This window comes from Chiloscyllium plagiosum, chromosome 1 (assembly GCF_004010195.1).
Source record: "Chiloscyllium plagiosum isolate BGI_BamShark_2017 chromosome 1, ASM401019v2, whole genome shotgun sequence".
NCBI classification, from domain to species: Eukaryota; Metazoa; Chordata; class Chondrichthyes; order Orectolobiformes; family Hemiscylliidae; genus Chiloscyllium; species Chiloscyllium plagiosum.
In genome coordinates this window covers 156,363,754-156,388,023 of record NC_057710.1, presented here as the reverse complement: position 1 = coordinate 156,388,023, position 24,270 = coordinate 156,363,754, and the positions used below count along the sequence as shown (strand labels likewise).

The 24,270-nt window shown below is 40.4% G+C and overlaps 1 protein-coding gene across 4 annotated transcripts in view; it reads left to right on the top strand.

The window, feature by feature from the left end:
* The window catches only part of dchs2 (dachsous cadherin-related 2), a 141,082-nt gene extending 118,077 nt beyond the window's left edge, over nt 1-23,005 (top strand). For 2 of the 4 annotated variants that reach the window (XM_043700198.1, XM_043700192.1), the window contains 4 exons: nt 7,525-7,655; nt 11,883-12,169; nt 13,796-13,937; nt 20,010-23,005. In XM_043700198.1, the coding sequence (XP_043556133.1) occupies nt 7,525-7,655; nt 11,883-12,169; nt 13,796-13,937; nt 20,010-22,642 (3,193 nt within the window). In that variant the 3' untranslated portion in view covers nt 22,643-23,005. Of the gene's footprint in view, nt 1-7,524; nt 7,656-11,882; nt 12,170-13,795; nt 13,938-19,256; nt 19,341-20,009 lie in introns of those variants that run through there. The other 2 variants (XM_043700206.1, XM_043700229.1) reach the window with 2 other exon arrangements.
* Nucleotides 23,006-24,270: the final 1,265 nt, after the last annotated feature.

The window sequence follows — 24,270 nt, the reverse complement described above, 5'->3', positions numbered from 1 at the left end:
CAAACTTTCTACAAAACATAGACCCATAGGATTTTCAAGCTTCTATCTGTGTCAGAATGGAGGTGGGGGCATTTGAAATTAATAGATGGGATCCAATTGCAGGATTCCCATTCCTGTTATGTGGCTTATTATTACCTCCTGTTCTAGTGATTAATTCCTGCCTCATTCCCAACCCTGTCTCAAGTGCCTGGACTGGAGCCTGTGTGTTATTTTCTTTTCTCTCCAGGATTAGTGCATAGAGAGATCCTACATACAGCGGTCCTGTGCTTCCCTTATTACGGTGTTTGGGCATTTTAGATTCCTTTCGTTGTGTTAGGAACTCTTCAGCAGGTAACTTTGAAAGATCTTGCCAACATCAACTGTTGGAAAGACATCCACATTAAGTCAGTACCTGTTTGCCAGTCTGGAGACACCATAGTGCTTATGTTCTGAGACGTTCCACTGCTTGAATTTCAGGGAAAAATTAGGGAGAAGGGGTGTCCCTATATTTTTTGTGGCTGATGACAGCCATCATCTGATGACAAGTGCGCATTTAGCAAGGGTCATGAAACTAACAGGAACAGAGGGGCTGAGGCATGTGCAAAACCTTGGGAGGAGGGCATTGCCAAGGTGAAGCAGAATCTGGTCTTTTGGGAACACTGCTCCCTCTCCATTGCGGGTAAAAACCTGGTCATCAGGTGTGAGGCACGCTCTCTGTTGTTGAAAGTGGCACAGGGTCTGGCTCATCCCCTGCAGCTATGCTGTTGCAGTCACCCGAACCAACTTGCACTTTGTCTGGAGGTCTAAGATGAACAATGTCTGCAGGGAAACCAAATATAAAACTGTTGGTGAGAGAGAGAAGCATGTACCAAGTGTTGCCCTCATCCTAATGGCTAACTTTGTGTGCAGCTGCATCAATCTGTGCATAAACGCTGGTATGCAAACATCAAGTGTCACTAAATATTGAGGTTCTACCTGTCCCCAGTGTTGTGAAGGATGGGACTGGCCTCGTTGCCGTGGAACATTCTAAATAGTTGAACCCTTCTGTATCACCCGTCCTTCATGGAGAAAATTGCAAAGCAAAACACCTTTGAGCACTGGTCTATCAGGAAGTGGTCAGCACAAGCATCCTTGACACTCTGAGGGAAAAGGAGAAGGTAAATCCTGTCACATGGTTCCCTGAGCAGACTGAACACCTCATCAGCAGAACTTTCCAATAAGCACCAAGACATCGCTTGGCTGGTGGTGAGATCCTTCATATACCCACGGTTAGTCTCCGCCACTTCAGGTGCTCTCGAAGCAGCTGTGGGAGCATTGAGACTGTCACAAATATCCTGCTAGAATATACCTTTGCAAAAGAAGTCTGAAGAAAGATGCAGTGGTTTTTGTCAAGATTCGTTCCGAACAAGTCCACGACGCAGGACACTGTTCCCCGGGGCACCCACCGAGACAAACATCGACTGCACCTGGAGGACCATCAACTTGTGAAAGACACTCTTTGATTTGCCCAAAACTTCCAGAACGAAGAGTTGACCTCGAACCAGTGTTGCAGACCGGCAGGACAAGGTCCAGGACAATGTGCTGAGGACAATCTAAAGCTTGGGGCAGCTGGTTGGAGTGGAGGCCTGTGCCTAAGTGGAGTGCCTCAGCGGTCAGTGCTGGGCCCATTGCTGTTTGTTTTCTACATTAATTTGGATGAGAATGTACAATGATTAGTAAGTTTGCAGATAACACTCAAATAGGCAGTATCATGGACAGTGAAAAATTGCAGCAGGACCTTGATCAGCTGAGGAAAAGTGCCGAGAAATGGCACATGTAGTTTAATATAGATAAGTGTGAGGTCTTGCATTTTAGAAAGTCAAATCAAGGTAGAAGTTTCACGATGAATGGTAGGGCCTTAAGAAGTGTAGTGGAACAGAGGGAGCTTGGGGTTCAGGTGCATGGCTCCTCTGAAGAGTGGAGTCACAGATAGACAGGACAGTGAAGAAGGCTTTTGGCACACTGGTCTTCATCAGTCTGTGCATTGAGTATAGAAGTTAGAAAGTTAAATTGCAGTTATACAGGACATTGGTGAGGCCAGACTTGGAGTGTTGTGTTCAGTTTGGTCACTATATTATAGTCAAGGGTGTAGTGCTGGAAAAGCAAAGCAGGTCAGGCAGCTTCCGAGGAACAGGAGAATTGACGTTTCGGGCATAAGGCCTTCATCAGGAATGTGAAACTCACCTTATTGTAGGAAGGATGTTATTTAACTGGAAAGGCTGCAGAAGAAATTTACAAGGATGTTGCCAGGACTGAAGGGTCTAAGTCATAGAGGGAGTTTGGATAAGCTCGGACTTTTTTCTTTAGAGTCTAGGAGACTGAGGGGCGATCTTATAGAAGTGCATATGATCATGAGAGGCATGGGTAGGGTGAATGCACTTAGTCTATTTCCCAGGTTAGGAAATTGAGGATTAGAGGACATCAGTTTAAGGTTAGCGGGAAAAGAATAAAAGAGAACCTGAGGGGCAACTTTTTTTACACGAGGGTGGTGCACATATGGAATGAGTTACCAGCGGAAGTGATTGAGGCATGTACACTAATAACATTTAAAAGGCATTTGGACAAATACATGGATAGAAAAGGTTGAGAAGGATATGGGCCAAGTGCAGGGAAATGGGGTTGGTATAGATGGACACTTTGGTCCAGTTTGGGCCATAGCGCCTGTCACTGTGCTGTAGGACTCTGTGACTCTAGCTGCCACCAAGGCACAGAGGGAAAAGACCACTGTCTGAGGTCTTCCTATTGAAGTTAATTGCGGGTCAGTTCAGACCCTCCTAGTGCCTCACATGCATGTAAATATAGTCTTTTATATGCAAGAGATGTCTTTGGTTTGTTTGGATCGAGTCAAACTACAATCTTTTTTTGTTGCCTTGTTACAGTACTGTGCAGAACCAAACTCTATTTGTGACTGTGTATATATATATATAGAAACACTTTTTATGAATAAAGTATATTTTTGAAATTAAAAAAGTCTAAATCTTCACCCAAACCCTTATCTGTAAGCTCAGCCTTTGGAGAGCCGGTGTCGAAGCTTCGCTTTGTCTGCCCTGGCTATGGATCATGCATGCCTGGTGACTCACCTCATTTTATTAGCCTCAAATTCAGAAAGTTTCCATATGTTAGTTGATAATGGCCAGTGTCCGAGTGAGAGTGCTTCTTTGTCATTGCTAAAGTATTGCTCACTCTCTTCCTTTGGATTGCTGTGGCAGTACTCAAGAATCTAAAGCACAAAACCAGAAGGGGAAGACTGGATTGAGAGGATATTAGTGTATAAAGCAAGAGGTCCATGGTCACACCATCTTCAATTTGTATATCATGGCAGAAAGCAGGATGAGGTGGGAAATGAAAATTAGCCTATTGCAATAACATGTCGTTGGCCTCAAGTATCTTGGAGTTCTGAGAGATTGGCTGAGAACTTGCGAGACACAAACAGGAAATCTACCCTTGAGCGGTTAGACCTGTCTGGCTGCGACCTGGTGTATCTACACTGCGCTGCATCTGCACAGGTGTTGAAGTTGTCCAGCTTGGTGACTTTCACTATTTCCATCAGGATTCTGGATGTGGAGTCCGGTTTGCTGTCAGGCCTTACAGATTGTCCATCCACATCAATGCTGCAGTTGGAGTCTCTGGCCAGAACGATACCACCAAGACATACACATTACTTAGTCTCAGGGGAGTGTTTCTGTATGTAACGTGTGCTACAAAGATTCACCCACCTACCCACCACCTTCTTAACTTCGGAGATGGTGAAGTTGCCTCTTCTCACCAGAAAACCCAGACCGGAGGAACTGCTTTGTTTCCCCACAACCAAATTGAAAGCCTGTGTGTCCATAGGCTTTTCAGACTATCGAGTTCACACCAACCCTGGAGAGCCACCTGCCTACCCTATTCCTATAACCCTGCATCTCCCATGGCTAATCCACCTATCCTGCACATCCCTGGACACTATGGGCAATTTAGCATGGTCAATTCACCTAAACTGCACATCTTTAGACTGTGGGAGGAAACCCATGCAGACACAGGGAGAATATGCAAACTCCACACAGACAGTCACCAAAGGGTGGAATCTAACCCAAGTTCCTAGCATTGTGAGGCAGCAGTGCTAACCACTGAGCCATCATGCCACCCTGATTTTCACAATTGATGTTTCAAGAAATTGGAAGAATGAATACATTCTTATAATTCCCAATGAAACCAACTCATTTGTGCTGAAGTCAGACTGTTCAATTTGTACTGTAATTGTGCAAATTGACCACAAGTTAGTGCAGAACAGATTTTCTGCTCATTTAATAGTTATCCATTACATTCCATGCCATTATGATCAACTCATGTGAATTGTGGTTCAGTAGGTGAAATTACAATCCTGCCACAGAATCCTGAAGTGTGAATATCTAAGTTGTTGCATGGTTAGGATGGTCCTATAACGGGGCTTGGAGAAAGTGAGGATTGCAGATGCTGGAGAATCGGATTCGAAAAATGTGGCGCTGGAAAAGCACAGCAGGTCAGGCAGCATCCAAGGAGCAGGAGATATTTTGGGCATAACCCCTTCATGCATTCCTGATGACGGGCTTATGCCTGAAATGTCTCCTGCTCCTCAGATGCTGCCTGACTCCTGTGCTTTTCCAGTGCTTTTTCTACTTCGCCTATGACAGGGCACTCTCAGAAGGAATTGGATCCTCGGAATTCATTATCTGTTCTTGCACCTGGGGAGATAATAGCTTTGTGGTATTATGACCGGACTATCAGATCCTGCTGTGGAAGATGGTAGAGAGTATATTTAGTAAAAATGTGAAATAGAGTTTAATGATAATCATGAAACCCTTGTTTTTTGTCAGAAAAAAAACTATCTGGTTCACTAATGTCCTTACTGCTCTTACGTGGTCTGGCCTTCATACAACTCACGACCCACAGCAGCTTGGTTTACTGTTAACTGCCCTCTGGGTGATGAGGACTAATAAATGCTGGCCTAGTGACTTGGGGCATTTCTTCCTCAGCCAACTGTAGGGGGGGTCATGGCAGTGATGTGCTCACAAGCATGTGCTCTTGACTTTAACCAAAAGAAAAATGAGGAGACTATATCTGAGCTGATGATGGGTTTCAGAGGCTGCTTTCCTCCTCTTGGGGTATCTATGGCTAATTCCTCAGAGGTCAAGGAGGTGTTGTGTTACAAGGCCAGCCTCTTGGCTGCTACCACCAAGCAACTGCCACTGGAACCTGCAGGAGACGAAAGAGAGATTGCATTGTGAATAAAGGGTAAAAGACAGGGAATGTTAAGAGTACATTCATGGTGTTAGTAATGGGAAAGTGGCATGGCAATGGACAATGATTCTTACTTGGTTGCTGGGTATTTGCAGATAAATGTTTGTGGTCCTCACTGGCCCGGACCAGGAGTCTCTCATTTTAGAGAGCAAAGTGATGAATTTTGGGTACTCCGCTACTTGACCTGACTCTACTGTGGGCTAATTTCTCCTTCATTGATACAAGGGGAGGGATTAAATGAGATGAAACTCCCTGGCACAACTATTACTACTGGTGGAAGTGGGGGAGGTGGGGGCAGGGGGTGGGGGGTGCTAAGGTGCCCAACTGAGTGAGTAAGCAACATAAAACGCATGAGGCTTCAAAGTGTGGGAGGTGGGGGATGGGTGAGAGAGAATAAGGGGAGATGTTGGTTACAACGACAAGAGTGGTAGACCATGAGCCTTAGTGGGAGATGTGTGCAGTAACAGAGATAGAGTGAATGTGATGTAACAGAGAGAAGATGGTGATACTTATCCTGGCATTGTGGAGAAGGTCATTGACCCTTTTTGTAGCATTGCTGGGCATTCCTCCAGTGACCTGGATGGTAACCTCCAACCGGGCTGACCGTCTCTGATTGTGATCTTCTATGTCAGTCCTACTGGAAGAGGATTGTCTTCCTCAGCACTTTCCCATCCACCAGAATCTCTAGGTGCCTGTCTACAAACAGGGGCCCCAATTTTCTTTTGTCTTAATTGTCTAAGCCAAATGACATAAGCATTGCAGGGCAGTTCAGGACTGCCAATGCTGGATGAAGTACACGCTGTACTTCAAATATGTGCCAACGCCAGAAGTCCAGGATAGTGCAGTATTGACATATATTCTGCCTATAACAAATAGGAGAATACAACAAGGGGGATGCCTTATGAGTATGGTGCAAAGATAATGAGCCAAGTTTGGGAAGATAGTTTGAAAGGTCTCTCTAGACCTCACATAGAGATATCCTCCATGAAACTCACAACTAACACTTAGAGTCATGCAGCATTGGAAACAGATCCTTCGGTCCTACCAGCCCTTGCTAAACATAATCCCAAACTAAACTAGTCCCACCTGCTTACTTCAGGCTCATATCCCTCCAAACCTTTCCTATTCATGTATCTATCCAAATGTCTTTTAAACATTGTAATTGTAACCTCATCCACCACAATAGACAATAGGTGCAGGAGTAGACCATTCTGCCTTTCGAGCCTGCACCACCATTCAATATGATCATGGCTGATCATCCTTAATCAGTATCCTGTTCCTGCCTTATCTCCATAACCCTTGATTCCACTATCCTTGAGAGCTCTATCCAACTATTTCTTAAATGAATCCAGAGACTGGGCCTCCTCTGCCCTCTGGGGCAGAGCATTCCACACAGCCACCACTCTCTGGGTGAAGAAGTTTCTCCTCATCTCTGTCCTAAATGGTCTACCCTGTATTTTTAAGCTGTGTCCTCTGGTTCGGCACTCACCCATCAGCGGAAACATGTTTCCTGCCTCCAGAGTGTCCAATCCTTTAATAATCTTATATGTCTCAATCAGATCCCCTCTCAGTCTTCTATACAAGCCCAGTCGCTCCAGTCTTTCAGTGTAAGGTAGTCCCGCCATTCCAGGAATTGACCACTTCCTCAGGAAGTTCATTCCACACACCTCTGAGTAAAATATTTGCCCTTTATGTCTTTTTTAAATCTCCCTCCTCTCACCTTAACAATGTGGCCCCTTGAGTTGAAATCTCCCATCCGAGGGAAAACTACTATTAACTCTATCTATACACCAACTTTGGTCAAATGCAACTCCCAGTTACATCTCATTCAACAAAATGTCTCTTTACTGTAAGGGTAAAGTTTAAATATTTCATAGAATTCTATTAATTACATTCCAGGGATATATATATATTTCAACAGCCGAATTCTGTTCAAGTGTAAAACCATCGAAAGCAATTTTGATTTCCATGTTATTTATGTATTATAGACTCATGAGATTAAGTCCACTTAATGGTAACAGGACAATAAATGCTGACTTTTTTTCGCTGTCATTGCCACCCTACTTGAGGCATGCAGGTCACCGAATTCATGGCGATAAGGCCTGAAAACTGATTTTGGTCACACTGTGCACCATTTACAAAATACAGTTTAGTAGTTCTGTGGTATATTTGTATTACCATTTTTGATAAGTGTCAATGCAGTTATCAAATCGACATTTTTAACTTTCCTACATTTGTTTGAACTAGATTAGTTCTCCAAGCAGCTGATCGAGGAAGCCCCAGGCTTTCAATAACTGCCATTGTTGGAATTCAGGTTCTGGATGTTAATGATAATGCTCCAAGTATTCCTCCACTGAAAGCTGTGCAGATTTTTGAAAGTAAGTTGGGCTTTAATCATAATGGCTCTTTATGGTACAATTAGTTGCCTTTAGTTTTTGATAAGGTGTGTTTTAATGTGAAATCATAGTCTAACAATTATGATTTGAGTTTTTAATGGAAATACTTCACAGCTTCTAGCAATATTACACTATTCTTATTCTTAGTTTATTATAGTTAGGTAAGTAGCATTTATAGCAGATATGTACTCCATGTACTAATACACAAGTTTGTGAACAATTGCTAAACTGATTTATTTCATTAAGTATTCTACAGTCTTATTATGTAGATATCCTGTCTGAAAATAACCATTTTGTAAGCTGTGTGCTTTCAGTTTATTTCAAAGTGATATTAAATAATGTTGTTTTTGTTGTTTGAAGTAAGAATCTCTTTCCCAGTTCATCATTGGCAATGAATCAAATAACAAACACAATACACTCATAATTTTTTGATGTTCATGAACTATAATGAACTTTTATAATTGCGGGAAGGTTGCTATTAAGATTGTGAGATATATAAATATATACACACACACAATATACATAACATATAAAAACTGCTGCCATAGAAGGAATAGAAATATGCACATATAAGTAAGTATCTGTTTGAGTCATTTTAAAGTGCTAACTCAAAACTACTTCATAGAGTTAGTCATAAATGTATTGCTATTGCATTTTAGCACAAGAATTGTAGTGTGACACCACCTACATAGAACACAGAACAGTACAGCACAGTGCAGGCTCATCGGCCCTCAATGTTGTGCTGACCTTTTATCCTGCTCTAAGATCAATCTAATCTACATACCCTTCATTTTACTATCACCCATGTGCCAATCCAACAGTCACTTAACTGTCCCTAATGTATATGACTCTACTACCACCGCTGACAGTGCATTCCATGCACGCACCACTCTCTGTGTAAAGAATCTACCTCTGACATCTCCCTTAAATATTCCTCCAATCACATTAAAATTATGCCCCCTTGAGATAGACATTTCTGCCCTGGGCAAAAGTCTCTGTCTATCCACTCAATCTATGCCTGTCATCAACTTGTACAACTATCAAGTCACCTCTCATCCTTCTTTCCCAGGTCCCTCAACTTTTCTTCATATGACATGCCCTCCAGTCCAGGTGGCATCCTGGTAAATCTCCTCTCTAAAGCTTTGACATCCTTCAAATGAGGCAATCAGAACTGAGCACAATATCCCAAGTGTGGTCTAACCAGGGCTCTATAGACCTGCAGCATAACCTCATGGCTCTTAAACTCAATGACCCTGCTAATGAAAGCCAACACATCATATGCCTTCTTAACAACCTCATCAACTTGAGTGGCAACTTTGAGGGATCTATGGATGTAAATCCCAAGATCCGTCTGTTCCTCCACACTGCCAAGAATCTTGCGTATAACCCTGTAATCTGCATTCAAATTCGACCTTCCAAAATGAACCACTTCACACATTTCCAGGTTGAATGCTATCTGCCACTTCTCAACCCAGCTCTGCATCCTGTCAATGCCCCAATGTAGATTAGAGTGGTGCTGGAAAAGCACAGCAGGTCAGGCAGCATCCGAGGAGCAGGAAAATCAATGTTTTGGGCAAAAGCCCTTCATCAGGAATCTAGACTCTGATTTCCAGCATCTGCAGTCCTCACTTTTGCCTAATGTCCCAATGTAGCCTACAACAGCCTTCCACACTATCCACAACTCCACCAATCTTGGTGTCATCAGCAAACTTACAAACCCACCCTTGTACTTCCTAATCCAAATCAATTATAAAAATCACAAAGAGCAGACATCCCAGAACGGAGAACCCTGCTGAACACCACTGTCACCGAATTCCAGGCTGACTACATTCCATCTACCACCACCCTCTGTCTTCTGTGGGCCAGCCAATTCTGTATACAGATAGCCAGATTTCCCTGTATCACACGCCTCCTTACTTTCTGAGTGAGCCTACGATGGGGAACCTTATCAAACGCGTTGCTAAAATCCGTATACACCATATCCACTGTTCTACCTTCATCAATGTGTTCTGTCACATCCTCAAAGAATTCAGCAAGGCTTGTGTGGCATGACCTGCCCCTCACAAATCCATGCTGATTATCTCTAATCAAATTATGTTTTTCCAAATAGTCATAAATCCTGTCTGTCAGAATCTTCTCCAATAGTGTGCCCACCACCGACGTAAGACTGACTAGTCTGTAATTCCCAGAATTATCCCTATTCCCTTTCTTGAACAAGGGAATAACATTTACCACCCTGCAATCAACCGGTATTACTCCAGTGAGGAGGCAAAGATTATTGCCAAAGGCACAGCAATTTCTTCCCTCGCTTCCCATAATAACCTTGGATATATCCCATTTGGCTCAGGAGACTGATCCAACCTCATGTTTTTCAAACTTTCCAGTACATCCTCCTTCTTAACATCAACCTGTTTGAACATATTAGCCTGTTACATGCTGTCCTCACAAATGACAAGTTCCCTCTCACTAGTGAATACTGAAACCAAGTAATCATTAAGGACCTCCCCCATCTCCTCCAGGCACAAGTTCCCTCCAGTATCCCTGATCAGCCCTACCCTCACTCAGATCATCTTCTTGTTCCTCACATAAGTGTAAAACACTTTGGCGTTTTCCTTAATCCTACCTGCCAAGGCTTTTTCATGCCCCTTTCTAGTTCTCCTTAGTCCATTCTTCAGTTCATATCTGGCTACCTTGTAACTCTCTAAAGCCATGTCTGATCCAGGCTTCCTCAACCTTAAGTAAGCTTCCTTCTTCCTTTTGACTAGATGTTCCACATCTCTTGTCATCCATGAGATCCCTTCCTTGCCTCATGGGACAAACCTATCCAGCACGTGCTCCCTAAACAACCTCCACATTTCTGTCGTGCATTTCCCTAAGAATATCTGTTCCCGATTTATGCTCTGCAATTCCTGCCTAATTGCCTTGTAACTCCACCTCCCCCAATTAAACACTTTCCCATACTGTCTGCTCCTATCCTTCTCTATGACTAATAGTAAAGGTCAGGGAGTTGTGGTCACTGTCACCAAAATGCTCTCCCACCAAGAGATCTGACACTTGACCTGATTCATTGCCAAGTACCAAATCCAATATGGCCTTCCCTCTAGTCAGCCTATCTATATATTGAGTCAGGAGTCCTTCCGGGACACACTTGACAAAATCTGCTCCGTCCAAACTATTTGCACGATGATGATTTCAATCAATATTAGGGAAGTTGAAGTCACCCCCCCCATGACAACAACCCTGTTATTTCTGCACCTTTCCAAAATCTACCTCCCAATCTGCTCCTGTGTGTCCTTGTTGCTATTACCATTTCTAAAACAAAAATTTCCAGGACAAATACAAAAATATTAAAATAATTTTGGTATAAAGGAATTATATTTAGTTGACTGTAAAACTAATCGTTACCCAGCAATGATCTATGGCCCAATGCAGTGATAATAAAGGTGACACTTCAAAATAGCAGAAATACAGGCACAGCATTTTCTGTGAAATAAATGCAATATGGTAATGGATTTTTTTTTATCCACTTGTGAGCAGAAATTCATATAAAACTTTGTAGTTATCATGGGCATAAATGTGGGGTTTTTTTGCCCCACAGCCTACCCAAATAGGTACAAGTAAGGGAACATGCGTTCAGAATGACCGTTGTTTATTATTGGCCAGGCTGGGTCTTCCTAAAAATAACTGGTTGCTTTATTAACTGTAAGCATTTTAGGCCATTACACTTGATTCTTCCATATTAGTGGAGACAATGATTTCTTTATTTTAAATGTGTTAATGGCTTGATTTCAGTAATAGATAAATAACTCCTACATGTACCATAAGCCATTAATAAAATAATATTGTATATTGTAACTTCTAGAATAACAATTCTATTAATAATCCTACAATTCCAATAAGAATATTCAAGTCCTAAGGTCTACTTCCGGGCATGATTGAAAGAAGGTTCCAACAGCAAAATGAAGTAGTGCCTATTCTGTCTTTCCAATGGGATGATTTTGCTTAGGTTTAGTTCTGTTAATAGAATTGCAAATAAACTTCTATAATATCTACATTTATTGTGCAAGTTTGCATTTTATCATTGAAATCAACAAAATAATGAAAATGCATGCTTTTATCAACTGATATTATGATAACAGCTATTTATCACAAAAAAATGGTGTCATGGTTAACTCATGATTTTGGAAAATAATGAATTTGTACTTTCAGATCTCCAAGCTGGTTATGTTGTCACACAGATTTTGGCAAGTGATCTGGATCTAAATCCCGTTCTTTCCTATAATTTTACTAAGAATGGTAATCCAGAAGGTAAATTTGCTATTGACTGCAACACTGGAGCCATTATTTTGACTGAGCCTTTGGACTATGAGAAACAGTCTGAATACTTGGTGAAAATCAAGATTTCTGATTCAGTGCATGAAACTGAAGCAGCTCTTGGAGTTTATGTAATGGATTTAAATGACAATTCACCTGTCTTCTCTCAAGAATCATATCAGGTAGAAATGATTCATTACTATCTTACAAATCACATTTATGTCACCCCAGGTACAAGTTCAGTATGCTCACAGTTTACTGCCCATCCCTAGTTGCCTTGAGAAGTGAATACGAGCCCATTTCCTTGAAAGACTACTAGACTTTATCTTTGTGGTTATTTCCACATTATTGTCAGTAGGAAGTTTCAGAACTTTGACCCAACAATGTTGAAAGAATAGTGGTGCATGTTTAAATCCTATTAAATGATAGATATTATAGGATAGAGACACCACTAAAGTTTCTCAATCTTTCATGTTACTTCAGTAACCCTCATGAAAGGACACAAGTTGCTCACGTCTCCCTTTGTTATTCTTCCATCAAATGATATAATGCTCTGTGGCAGATTTATTCATCAAATATCAGTGCCATACAGGTACGCACTACACTAATGTTCTGTTGATAATTGGCTCACTCATAGAACCTGTCACTTGACATTGGTACTATCTGATCAAACCGTTAAAAGTTTATGAGTGCGTTCACATTTCTGGGGTCACCTCGATTTTGATTCTGTAAAATTTCTTTTGCACCATCTAAGGCTTATGTCACTGGAACTTTTAAATTCATAAATGAAAATCAAAGAATTGCAATCCATCTAGTTTGCCTTCTGTGTCACTTTGTGGGAGGTAATGTAGGCCGTATATAATCAGATAGAATCTATGTGGATTTATTAGTTTGGAAATTGAATAGTGATGAATTTCTGTGCATGTCAGATAAACTGCTGATCTTGTTATTTTAGTGGCCTTGCACTCATGGAGCATGACTTTTGTAGCACACGGCATAGCCACTTTATAAAGTGACTCACTATGTTGGAATATTTCATCCCGAGGTAGGAGTGAACTAGAACAATTGGATTACATAAGCTTGAATAATTTCCACTGGTTAAAGAGTTGGCTGAGCTTGGGTCCCTCCTTTTTGAAGGAGGCTGATAGCAAGCTGAAAATGGATGTCAAGAAATGTGGGTACTTAGAGTTTTAATTGAAATTCATAAGCTCATGAAACAAAGCTCCCAAAAAAGTATTAATGTACATGTAGTTCACCTGATTAAATTTAATAGGTATCCCCTCCACTAATCAGTTTTGACAGAAAAAGTATTTTGATTTTAAAATAAATGAAGGCACTATTCTAATGAATACGTGAAGTAAACAGAATCTAATTGAATAAATAATCATGCAAAAATGTCTTGGTGATTGGTGATAGCTGGAGAAAGTACTTCATACCTAGCAAATGATAATACATTTATTTAAAATGGTTTCTGTTCACTGTAACTAAGAAAACTTAGTATAAAAATTATTGAAATAAAAATCTGATTTTATTTAATATAAAATCTAAATGAAAATTTAATAGAAAATATAAATTCATAAACAAATTAAAATAAAAAAGCGATAATTTCCCATTGAGTAAAACAGAGATGGATGTTGAATAATACAATGGTATGGCTTGTAATAAAACCATAGTCCATAAATTGAAACTCAAAGAATCTGTACTTGTATAAGCGACTATGCTCATTTTTAAATATACTTTCACCCAGATTTATATCAGTTGATCTGTGGTACAAGAATCAGATTTTACAGACTGACCTGTTGTTTCAGATTGTATTCCCTGAACTCTCGCCAGTCAATACCTACATTCTGACTGTATCGGCCACAGATAAAGACACAGGAGTGAATGGAAAAGTTTCCTATAGAATCCTTCCAGGAACTTCTACAGAGTTTTATATTAATGCTGAAAGTGGTAAGATAACAAACTAAGATTGGATTGGACATTTTGTTACTTTAAATCATGTTATGGCTAGAAATTATAACAATAATTTTGATGTCACTAAAACGATTAACAATTGTGTTTATATGTTCCATTTAATAAATCTCACTTCAGAATTTGCCTATATGCACCTAAAGTCAGTACACAAAATCTACCCTGGCCTGCTATTTGTAATTTGTGTAATACAATGCTTTGTTGTCAATTAAGGATGAGATTTTGGTTGTATTTTTTTTTTCAGAAATGTAATTGATTGTACATACTGTAGAAGTAGTGGGTGATGGTAATAACATTCACTGTTGTTAGAGTGTAAATCAGACAGTAACTTCCACTGGCCACAAAGATGCAGTTAGGTGCAGAAATCAAGAAGTTGCTGTTCAAGTTGTTCTGTTATCACAGGATCATTGCTTTACCAGCCTCTTGTCAAAAACCTCAGCATTTAGATACACAGAAGGGAATGAAGTTGGCTTCTTTGTATGACATAAATCCCTAAGGTTACCAGGTGTTAGGGCTTATCTGTTTCATTGTCAGTAAATTTTGGATGGCATTATAAGAACACAAAAGGAAAAAGAGTAGACCATACAGCCCTTCTGACATGCTCCAACCATTCATTAAGGTCATGGCTACTTTTCAACCACAACTGCATGTTCCCTACATCCCGTGATGCCTTGAAAATCCAAAAATCCAGCAACGTCAATCTTGAATGTTATCACACTACAGAATCCACAAAAATTGGAGTAAATAAAATTGAAGAACTTACAGCTCTGAGGAAATTTCTGCTTATCGTACTCGTTAATGTCCAACCCTTTAGATAAAACTATGTCTCATAATTCTAGACTTTCAAGTTAGTTAAAATAACCACTTAGCATCTTGTCAAGCCTTCTCATGGACTTAAGTTTCAGAACAGATCACCTCTCATTCATCTAAGCTGCAGAGAATACAAACCCATTTATTCAATCTCCGCGTAAGGAGGATTCCCTAACACAGAAATCAATCCACTGAACTGTCGTCCTAAGATATCCTTCCTTAACGTATAGAAACCAAAACTGTTGACAGTATTCCAGGTGTGGTCTCATCAAAGCACAGTATAATTGCAGCAAAATTTCCTCACTTCTGAATCCAATTCTCTTGCAATAAGTGTCAGCACATCATTGGCCTTCCTAATTACCTGTACATGCGCCTTAACTTGTTGTGTTTCAAATGCAAAGGCATTTAAACCTTCCTGAACAGCAATGTTAATAATTTTCATCATTTAAGAATGGTCTATTTTTATTTTGTTCCTTCAAAAGGGAACAACACCACATTTTACACCATCTGACAGTTTCGTTCTCATTCACTCATTCACTTAACAACTATTTGGACAGGGATTTTTAATCCAAGGTTGTGAATCCAACAAACAGATCACTTCTCAGACCTCTTCCCATGCAACATGATTTTTAAATCCAGACACCCTACTTTCCCTGGAGACAAGTTCAGCATCCAGTTAACAACATTGCGAATGGCTTGTAGGTAGGGTCTACTTATGGAGGATGGCTAAAAGAGACAGTGACATGACTGGGCTTGCTGTTACTGGGAGGAATGGAGCAGCAGGGATCAGAAGGCCAGTAGACGGGAGACCCCATGCGGTCCTGCATTTTTATCATGCCACCTTGAGGCTTTACGGATGTTGTTCTGCACAGAAGGATGTGCTCTTCCTTCCAAATGGCAGAAGAAATCTGTTGCACCAAAAAGGCATGGAGGCCAGCAGCAGTGAAATCATTCAGAGGAACTTGGGGTGCAGTACAGAAAACAATTTAATAATCTACCATGGAAAGGTGAGTGGCAAACAACATTAAGATGACAGTCCTCTACCTCAATATAGATCAGCATGCATATGACCAGAAATGTCTCCTAAAAAGTGTCAAATCAGGCAGGCAGATTCATCATAAGACAGAGCCACAACTGAGCAGGAATATTACTAGTGGGTGCAACATCTCAAATGAAAACTAAGCTGGGAATGGCCTATGTGAAAGGAAATCCAGTCCTCTGCTGAAACTTTCTTCAGCCTCTAAGTGAAGAGAGCACATAATCCAAGAGAAATACATTAGATTGTTGATCATGTGCCATAGCTCCACACATACAGCCTCATGTAGGACGCATCCTGGAGATGACGAGGCTATAATTGTGGCAAGCTATGGGCAAGGACAAGATGGCAGTTGTCCAGAGTGGATCATTTGATAGCTGCATTTATATATATTGTTAATGGACATAATTTCCTGTTTTCTGTCTTCCTCCTTTCATGAATTGAGAGGTTATATTTGTTATTTTACAGTCTGCTGGAATCTAGGCAATTTTGGAAAATTAACTCCAAAGCATCTATTACCTTATTAGCCATGTCCTTTAAGACCATAGGATGAAGTCCATCTGGGAGAGTTGTCAGTTTCATCACATTATTTTGTACCACTTCCAGCCAAACTTTCCACCTTTTTTTATTGCAGCTGTGCAGACCTTTGAGGTCCATGCATTGCAGCAGCTTCTAGAAGCAGAAGACACTTGTTGGTCCACCAATCAACATGCACAGAGTTTCCCAGTGGCTGTGCGGTTGAGTAACTTAGAGTGAACCCTTCTTCCCTCATGATTGTAATTTCACTAAGTTCTTCATTCACTTCCACCTGATTTACAACGATGACTGGAATGTTTTTGTGTCAACTGTAGTAAAGGAAGAAGCAAAATATTTATCAATTTCATTTGCCATTTCCTTACAATTAACATGCATTCCCACTCTGTAGAGAAAGAAAACTCACTTTACTCACTCTTGTCCTTGTTAAACTGTTCTAATTGTATTTATATTCCAAACTAATGTCCACTCATATTCAAAATCTTTCCCAATTAACCTTTTAGTTACTTTCTGCCATTTCTGTATATTCCATCTAATCATATGATACTCATCTTTGCGCAGTTATAAAGCTTTTCCTTAAGTTTGATGCTTTCCATGATTCATTTAATTAACCATAGGTGGTGGGTCCTCCATTCAGAACTTTTCTTTGTAGAAGGATGATACATATTCTGAACATTCTGTAATAATACATGCAAGGCAATGACCATTTCCAATAAGAGAAAATTTAACTATCATTCTTGACATTACCATCACTGAATCAAATTAGCTTTATAGTCGCATTCCCCACTATCAACATCCTGCAGGTTACCATTGGCCAGAAACTAAGCTGGACTATCCATATATATAGAGATGGAAATGTGTTGCTGGAAAAGCGCAGCAGGTCAGGCAGCATCTAGGGAACAGGAGAATCGACGTTTCGGGCATTAGCCCTTCTTCAGGAAGAAGAAGGGCTAATGCCCGAAACGTCGATTCTCCTGTTCCCTAGATGCTGCCTGACCTGCTGCGCTTTTCCAGCAACACATTTCCATCTCTGATCTCCAGCATCTGCAGACCTCACTTTCTCCTATCCATATATATAAAATGGGATGTATGTTTTTAAATATTAGTCACTGTTTATCTATTGTCAATCCACGTAGTAAGGTTTCCCAATCCATTTTTGCCAACTCCCATCTCATACTCTTAAAATTTCCTTTTGTTAGATTCAGGATCCTAGTTTCAGATTCAACTTTTTCACTCTCCATCTTAATGAGCAATTCTATCAGTTTGTGGCAGCTCTGGGGTCCCTACACAACAAGACTGTTAATCCTTTCTCATTGCACAATATCCAGGCCACAAAAACCCACTCTCTTGGTCTTAATGCCCAAGAGACATACATTTCAGGAAATCTTCCTCCACAGTATTATTGTTAGTTTGATCTGTCCAGTCTAAATGTTGATTAAAGTCACCCATGGTTACAGTTGGATTATCACATCTATGTATAATTCCTTGTTTAACACTTGCCCTTGCATTTCTACTGCAGTTTGGAGAAGAAAACTGAATATGATACAAAAATAAGTGGGGTGGCAAATTGTGAGGATGGCACAAATGAGTCTGCAAAACTCAGCAGATGATATATAATGTGAAAAAATGTGAGGATATGCATTTTGGCAGGAAGAATAGAGGTGCTGAATATTACTTAGCTGGAGAAAGACTGCAGAGAACTACAGAACAGGTGGATTTTGAAGTCCTTGTTCATGAATCACAAAAAGCTACAGTCCAAGTTCATTGGGTAATCAATATGACAAATGGAATGTTGACTTATTTTTCAAAGGGAATAGTATATAAAAGTCGGGAGGTTTCGCTCAAATCATGCAAGACACTATTCAGATCATAGCTGTAATTCTGTGAACAGTTTTGGCCTCTTATTTAAGAAATAATACACTGGCATTGGATGCAGTTCAGCGAAGGTCCACTGGGTTTACACCAGATGTGGAGGGACTGTCTTATGAGGAGAGGCTGAGTAGACTGAGCCTGTACTTGTCGGAACATAGAAGAGTATTGAAACATACAAGATTCTGTGAAGACCTGACAGGGTAGATGAAGGAAGGTTCTTTGCCCTTGTGGGAGAGCCTTGGAACAGAGGATGTAATCTCAGAAGAAAGGGTCATGCCTTGACGATGAGGAGGAATTTCTTCTGTCAGAGGGTTGTGAATCTAGGGAATTCTGCGTCACATAGGGCTGTTGAGGCTAGGGGATCATTAATTACATGCATGACTGAGATTGGCAGATTTTTAATCTGTAAAGGAATCAATGGTTATGGGGGAAAAACAGAGAAGTGGAGTTGAGGATTATCAGATGAGCCATGATCTCATTAACTGCTGGAAATGTGTTGCTGGAAAAGCGCAGCAGGTCAGGCAGCATCCAGGGAACAGGAGAATCGACGTTTCGGGCATAAGCCCTTCTTCAGGAAAGGCTTATGCCCGAAACGTCGATTCTCCTGTTCCCTGGATGCTGCCTGACCTGCTGCGCTTTTCCAGCAACACATTTCCAGCTCTGATCTCCAGCATCTGCAGACCTCACTTTCTCCTCATGATCTCATTAAACCATGCAGCGGACTCGATGGGCTGAATGGCCTTCTCCTGCTCCTATGTTTTATGGTCTTAATATCTTTTATATTTTATGTTTAATTCTAATGTTAATGTATAGGATGCAGAGATGTTTTGTAGCAGTAGTTCCTCAGTTTTCTGATGTATGCTTGAGTCATGTAGCCTGATTTTGTAGAGTATGAGATGACATCAAACATGTGATTTTCAAAAACACTTGGATGATGATAGCAGCCAAGCACAATCCTTTAATATCCTGGAGTCCTTCAGCAGTCCAGTACCTGGCTGGAGGGTAGGCCAACTATCCTGAGTGACTAACTATCACACATTTTCCAGAACTGACTGAGAATTTGACTTTCCATCCTATGCCTGGAGTCTGACTACCCCATGGACATCATTTTTCCGGTAATTGTTTTCTTTTGATCTTTGTATAAACACTTGGCAGTACTGTACATGTGCAAACATCATCCAGTACAGGAACAACAAAGCAGAAACAGTAATGACTGGCATTCTTCTCTGGAAGTTGTTGGGAGTCTGATGGTAAAGGTGTACAATAGATGTTCATTAGTGGTGGGGCAGTCAGGGAAAGGAGGGGAACAGGTCATTGGCAGAAGCACTCTGGCCCAACCTAGTGTAGGGCTAACGGAAGGATTGAAGTCAGTTAGGTGACAGCTACGGTTTCAAGCCATTGTCCAAATGTTGTTACGAGGAAGAGAAAGATTCGAGATATTCCTTCCCAACCCCATTCCCAGCTTCAAAAACCAGGAGGCTGCCACAATTGAGTTTATAGGGGGTTCTGAAGCCGTACCAGCAACAAGCAACAGTCAGTGTAACCCTGTGAAATGTAAAGATGGAAACCTCTTGCTCTTCCTGGCTCTCTTGAAAAGATATTGTGTGAAGAAAACACCTATCTGAGCCTTTGCTGGCCACACCCCAGTAGATATGGCAGGACAGAATCTAACACTGTTGTTTTGCTCATGTCTCTAAACTAAAATTGCAGACCAGGTTCTCATGACAATATTGAGTCTGATCATGCCATAAAAATCACTATTTTCTACTGAGTAAAAATTTTGTTTTTCTTGTTTTTAGGTGCACTATTTACCAGGAGGACTGTACACTACACAAGTTATAACTCTGTCGTGCAACTTCTTGTCGAGGCTAAAGATGATGGAAACCCTGCATTGAAAAGCATTACATCAGTGGAAATACGAATTCAGGATATCAATAACCATATTCCCCAGTTTAACCAAGCAGTTTATAATATTAGTGTTAATGAAGAGGCAGCAACAGGAATTATTCTGTTATTGTTTTCAACACTAGATCAAGATTGGACACGTAAGAATGCTTATGTTGACTATATTATTATTGGAGGCAATGAACAAAACAAATTCCACATTGAGAACACTGTAATTAAAAGAGAGAATCAGTATAGTGTGGTAGGCAAGCTGTTATTAAAGAATGTATTAGACAGAGAACTTACTGACAGCTATCATTTGGTTGTGTGTGCATCTGATCGAGGAAACCCATCACTTAGTTCAACTACAATTGTATCAATAACTGTGCTTGATTTCAATGATAATCCTCCAGTTTTCAACAGCTTGGACTACCATATTGAAGTTCTAGAAAGCACCCCTGTGAAAAATCAACTTATTCAAGTCTCAGCCTATGATCAAGACCAGGGAGCAAATGCAGATATTAGGTACAATATAATATCTGGAAATGAAAAAGAATATTTTAGATTGGATCATAAAACGGGTTTTGTAGAATTAAAATTACCTCTTGACTATGAACAAGTGTCAAAATTCATGTTAACTATCCAAGCAATTGATGGTAGTGTTACTAATCAAAAAATGGCTATTTCAATCCTTTATATTAATGTATTGGATGACAATGATAATGTTCCTTATTTTGTATTTCCTACACTGAACTGCGCAGTCAATGAAAATGAGCCTATCTACACGTCAGTGTGTGCAGTTCATGCTTTTGATAATGATGATGGTGCCTTCGGTTATTTGACATATTCTATCCTGACATTGCCTTTAACTGACTATTCAATGTATACTAGTTGGAATAATTTTATTATTGATCCAGTTACTGGTGATATATACACCAAACAGCTGATTGATTATGAGCAACAAAAAAAATGTATATTTGTAGTCCAGGCTAAGGATAAAGGTAATGCATCAGCAACTGCGACAATTCAAGTGCATATTCAAAGTATTGATGAATATGAACCCACTTTTACCCAAGATCGGTACTATTTCACTCTCCCTAACCTTGTGGAGGTAGGTCAAAAAACTGGCCAAGTTACTGCTGTCGATAAAGATGCTGGACTTGATGGAATTGTGCAGTTCTCATTTCTAAAGCCCTCTCCTTACTTTTCGCTGAACCAAACAAGTGGAGTTATTTATGTTTCTGGTTCTATTCACAATATTAGAGGCAGTTACAAGGGAGAAGAGGTAATTGATTTGGTGATTAAAGCTAGTAGTCCTTTAATGGGCTCCAAATCAGCCATTAGTACTGTTGCTATTAACATCTCTCAATCATTGGATGCCTTGATAGGTAAGTCAACTGACCACCTCACTTTAAGTCTCTCTGTCTCTTTTGTCATTTTCTTGCTCCTTTCTGTGTGCTGTGGTGGTCTAGTGTATAGATATAAAGCAAAAGATAAAAATAATTCAAGTTTTGGAAAACAGAATATAAAGCTTCCAATAATATCCACAATTATCAATCATCTGAATCATCCAGTAGTATCATCAGGTCATCAGAAAGTGAATGATAAGCAGCGAGGAAAGACACCTGTTAATTCACCAGAACAGCTGAGCTTAGTGGACATTCCTGTAAAGACAAAGTCATTTAGTTCTTCCAGGCAATGTATTGCAGATGGGCAAACTGCTGAAGACAGGGAAATTATGATGTTCAGTGCAAATCAGCACAGTAGAAATCAAGTTCCAGAATCAAGTAAACCTGGCTGGACATACAGTGTTCCAGATTCAGAGCACACCAAGGAATCATACTGCTTATCTTGTCAGTTGTGTCAAAACAATACCACTGATGCGGTCATCAATAGAGAGAGTGTAGGTAGCATTTATAATTTTAAGGACATAAGGGAAGAGGAAGGGTTCAATGTGGATTTTATTGATGATGATGTTTCAAGGAATATTCAGAATCCAAGTATTAAGAAAAATAGTGTCATGATGGACAATGCTAAGAATCACATTTTTATCATGGATGGGCGGACTTCATTGATAGAATCCCTTAATTCACTTGTTCCCATACAAGACCAAATACAAAACAGCTACAATTATGATTACGTACTTACCTGGAAACCTGGGTTCCAACCTTTGGCCTCAGCCTTTACTGAGATTGCAAAACTGAAAGATGAAAATGTACTAAAGCCTGTTATTAAAAATGAATCCAAATCTACTCTCCCACCCCCACTGATAACATCAATTGCACAGCAAGGCATTAGGGTTGTCCCTCCGCAAATGCCAATAGTAAAATTCAATCCATCAACTCTGAAATATTCAAGCTTACCTGTTGCTACTAATACATACAGTTCTACTTCAGCGATTACATCAAATTTCTCTCCATCTGTTTCTGTGCAAACTCCTTCAGCTTCTACTGGTTTAAGTTCAGGGATACCTGAACTTACCCTAAGGCAATCCTCACACAAGCAAAAACTAGAAGAGAATACTGATGTGATTACACTGTCAAATTGAGTATAGATATGTGAAATAACATTTAATTTCTCTACATGAAGCATTATCATACCTACGTCAGAAAGAGAAGATTTAAATTGGTAGGAATTGCAGAGGTAAATTGCTAAATAATTATTTTATAAAGTAATTTCATTCACTGAGCATTGTATCTATTTTAACTGTTGTATCAAAGTTTGCCAAGAAGCAAACAAAATAATACAAATTATATTGCAATTTCATTGCTATAAAATGGTCACACAGTTGTTGCAATTAACTGAAAGTGTATTTATATAATTTGCTTTTTTACAATATATGCATACAATACATTACCGTGCAGAGCAATAAAACTTTCAACCAAGTCTGTGATACCAAATTGGTAGTACTTTCACGCCAGGAATCTTGCATCTTATTCATGTTGCCATTATTTTCACCTAACCAACAAGAGAGAGAATCTTCTTTGGAGGTGATATTTTCATTATTCATGGAAACTGAGGTTTATATTGTTAGGCTCTGCCATTGACTGGAAGGAGGCAGGTCTTGAATTTACTGATGGAGAAAATGAGGACTACAGATGCTGGAGATCAGAGCTGAAAATGTGTTGCTGGAAAAGCGCAGCAGGTCAGGCAGCATCCAAGGAACAGGAGAATCGACGTTTCGGGCATAAGCCCTTCTTCAGGAATCACTGATTCTTGAATTTACTGATGCCAGCCAGTGTATAGTTTTGAGACAATGCACTGTGGACTGTTAACCAATCCCATTTGCTTCCCAATTGGTGCAAATTACAGTTAGACAATAGGTGCAGGAGTAGGCCATTATGCCCTTCGAGCCTGTACCACCATTCAATATGATCATGGCTGATCATCCTTAAACAGTATCCTGTTCCTGCCTTATTTCCATAACCCTGCATTCCACTACCCTTAAGAGCTCTATCCAACTCTTTCTTAAATGAATCCAGAGACTGGGCCTCCTCTGCCCTCTGGGGCAGAGCATTCCACACAGCCACCACTCTCTGGTGGTGAAGAAGTTTCTCCTCATCTCTGTCCTAAATGGTCTACCCTGTATTTTTAAGCTGTGTCCTCTGGTTCGGCACTCACCCATCAGCGGAAACATGTTTCCTGCCTCCAGAGTGTCCAATCCTTTAATAATCTTATATGTCTCAATCAGATCCCCTCTCAGTCTTCTAAACTCAAGGGTATACAAGCCCAGTCGCTCCAGTCTTTCAGTGTAAGGTAGTTCCGCCATTCCAGAAATTGACCTTATGAACCTACGCTGCACTCCCTCAATAGCCAGAATGTCTTTCCTCAAATTTGGAGACCAGAACTGCACGCAATACTCCAGGTGTGGTCTCACCAAGGCCCTGTACAGATGAAGAAGAACCTCTTTGCTTCTATACTCAATCCCTCTTGTTATGAAGGCCAGCATGCTATTAGCCTTCTTCACTACCTGTTGTACGTGCATGCTTACCTTCATTGACTGGTACACCCAGATCTCTTTGTACTGCCCTTTACCTAAATTGATTCCATTTAGGTAGTAATCTGTTCTTGCCACCAAAGTGGATAACCATACATTTATCCACATCAAACTGCATCTGCCATGCATCTGACCACTCACCTAACCTGTCCAGGTCACCCTGTAATCTCCTAACATCC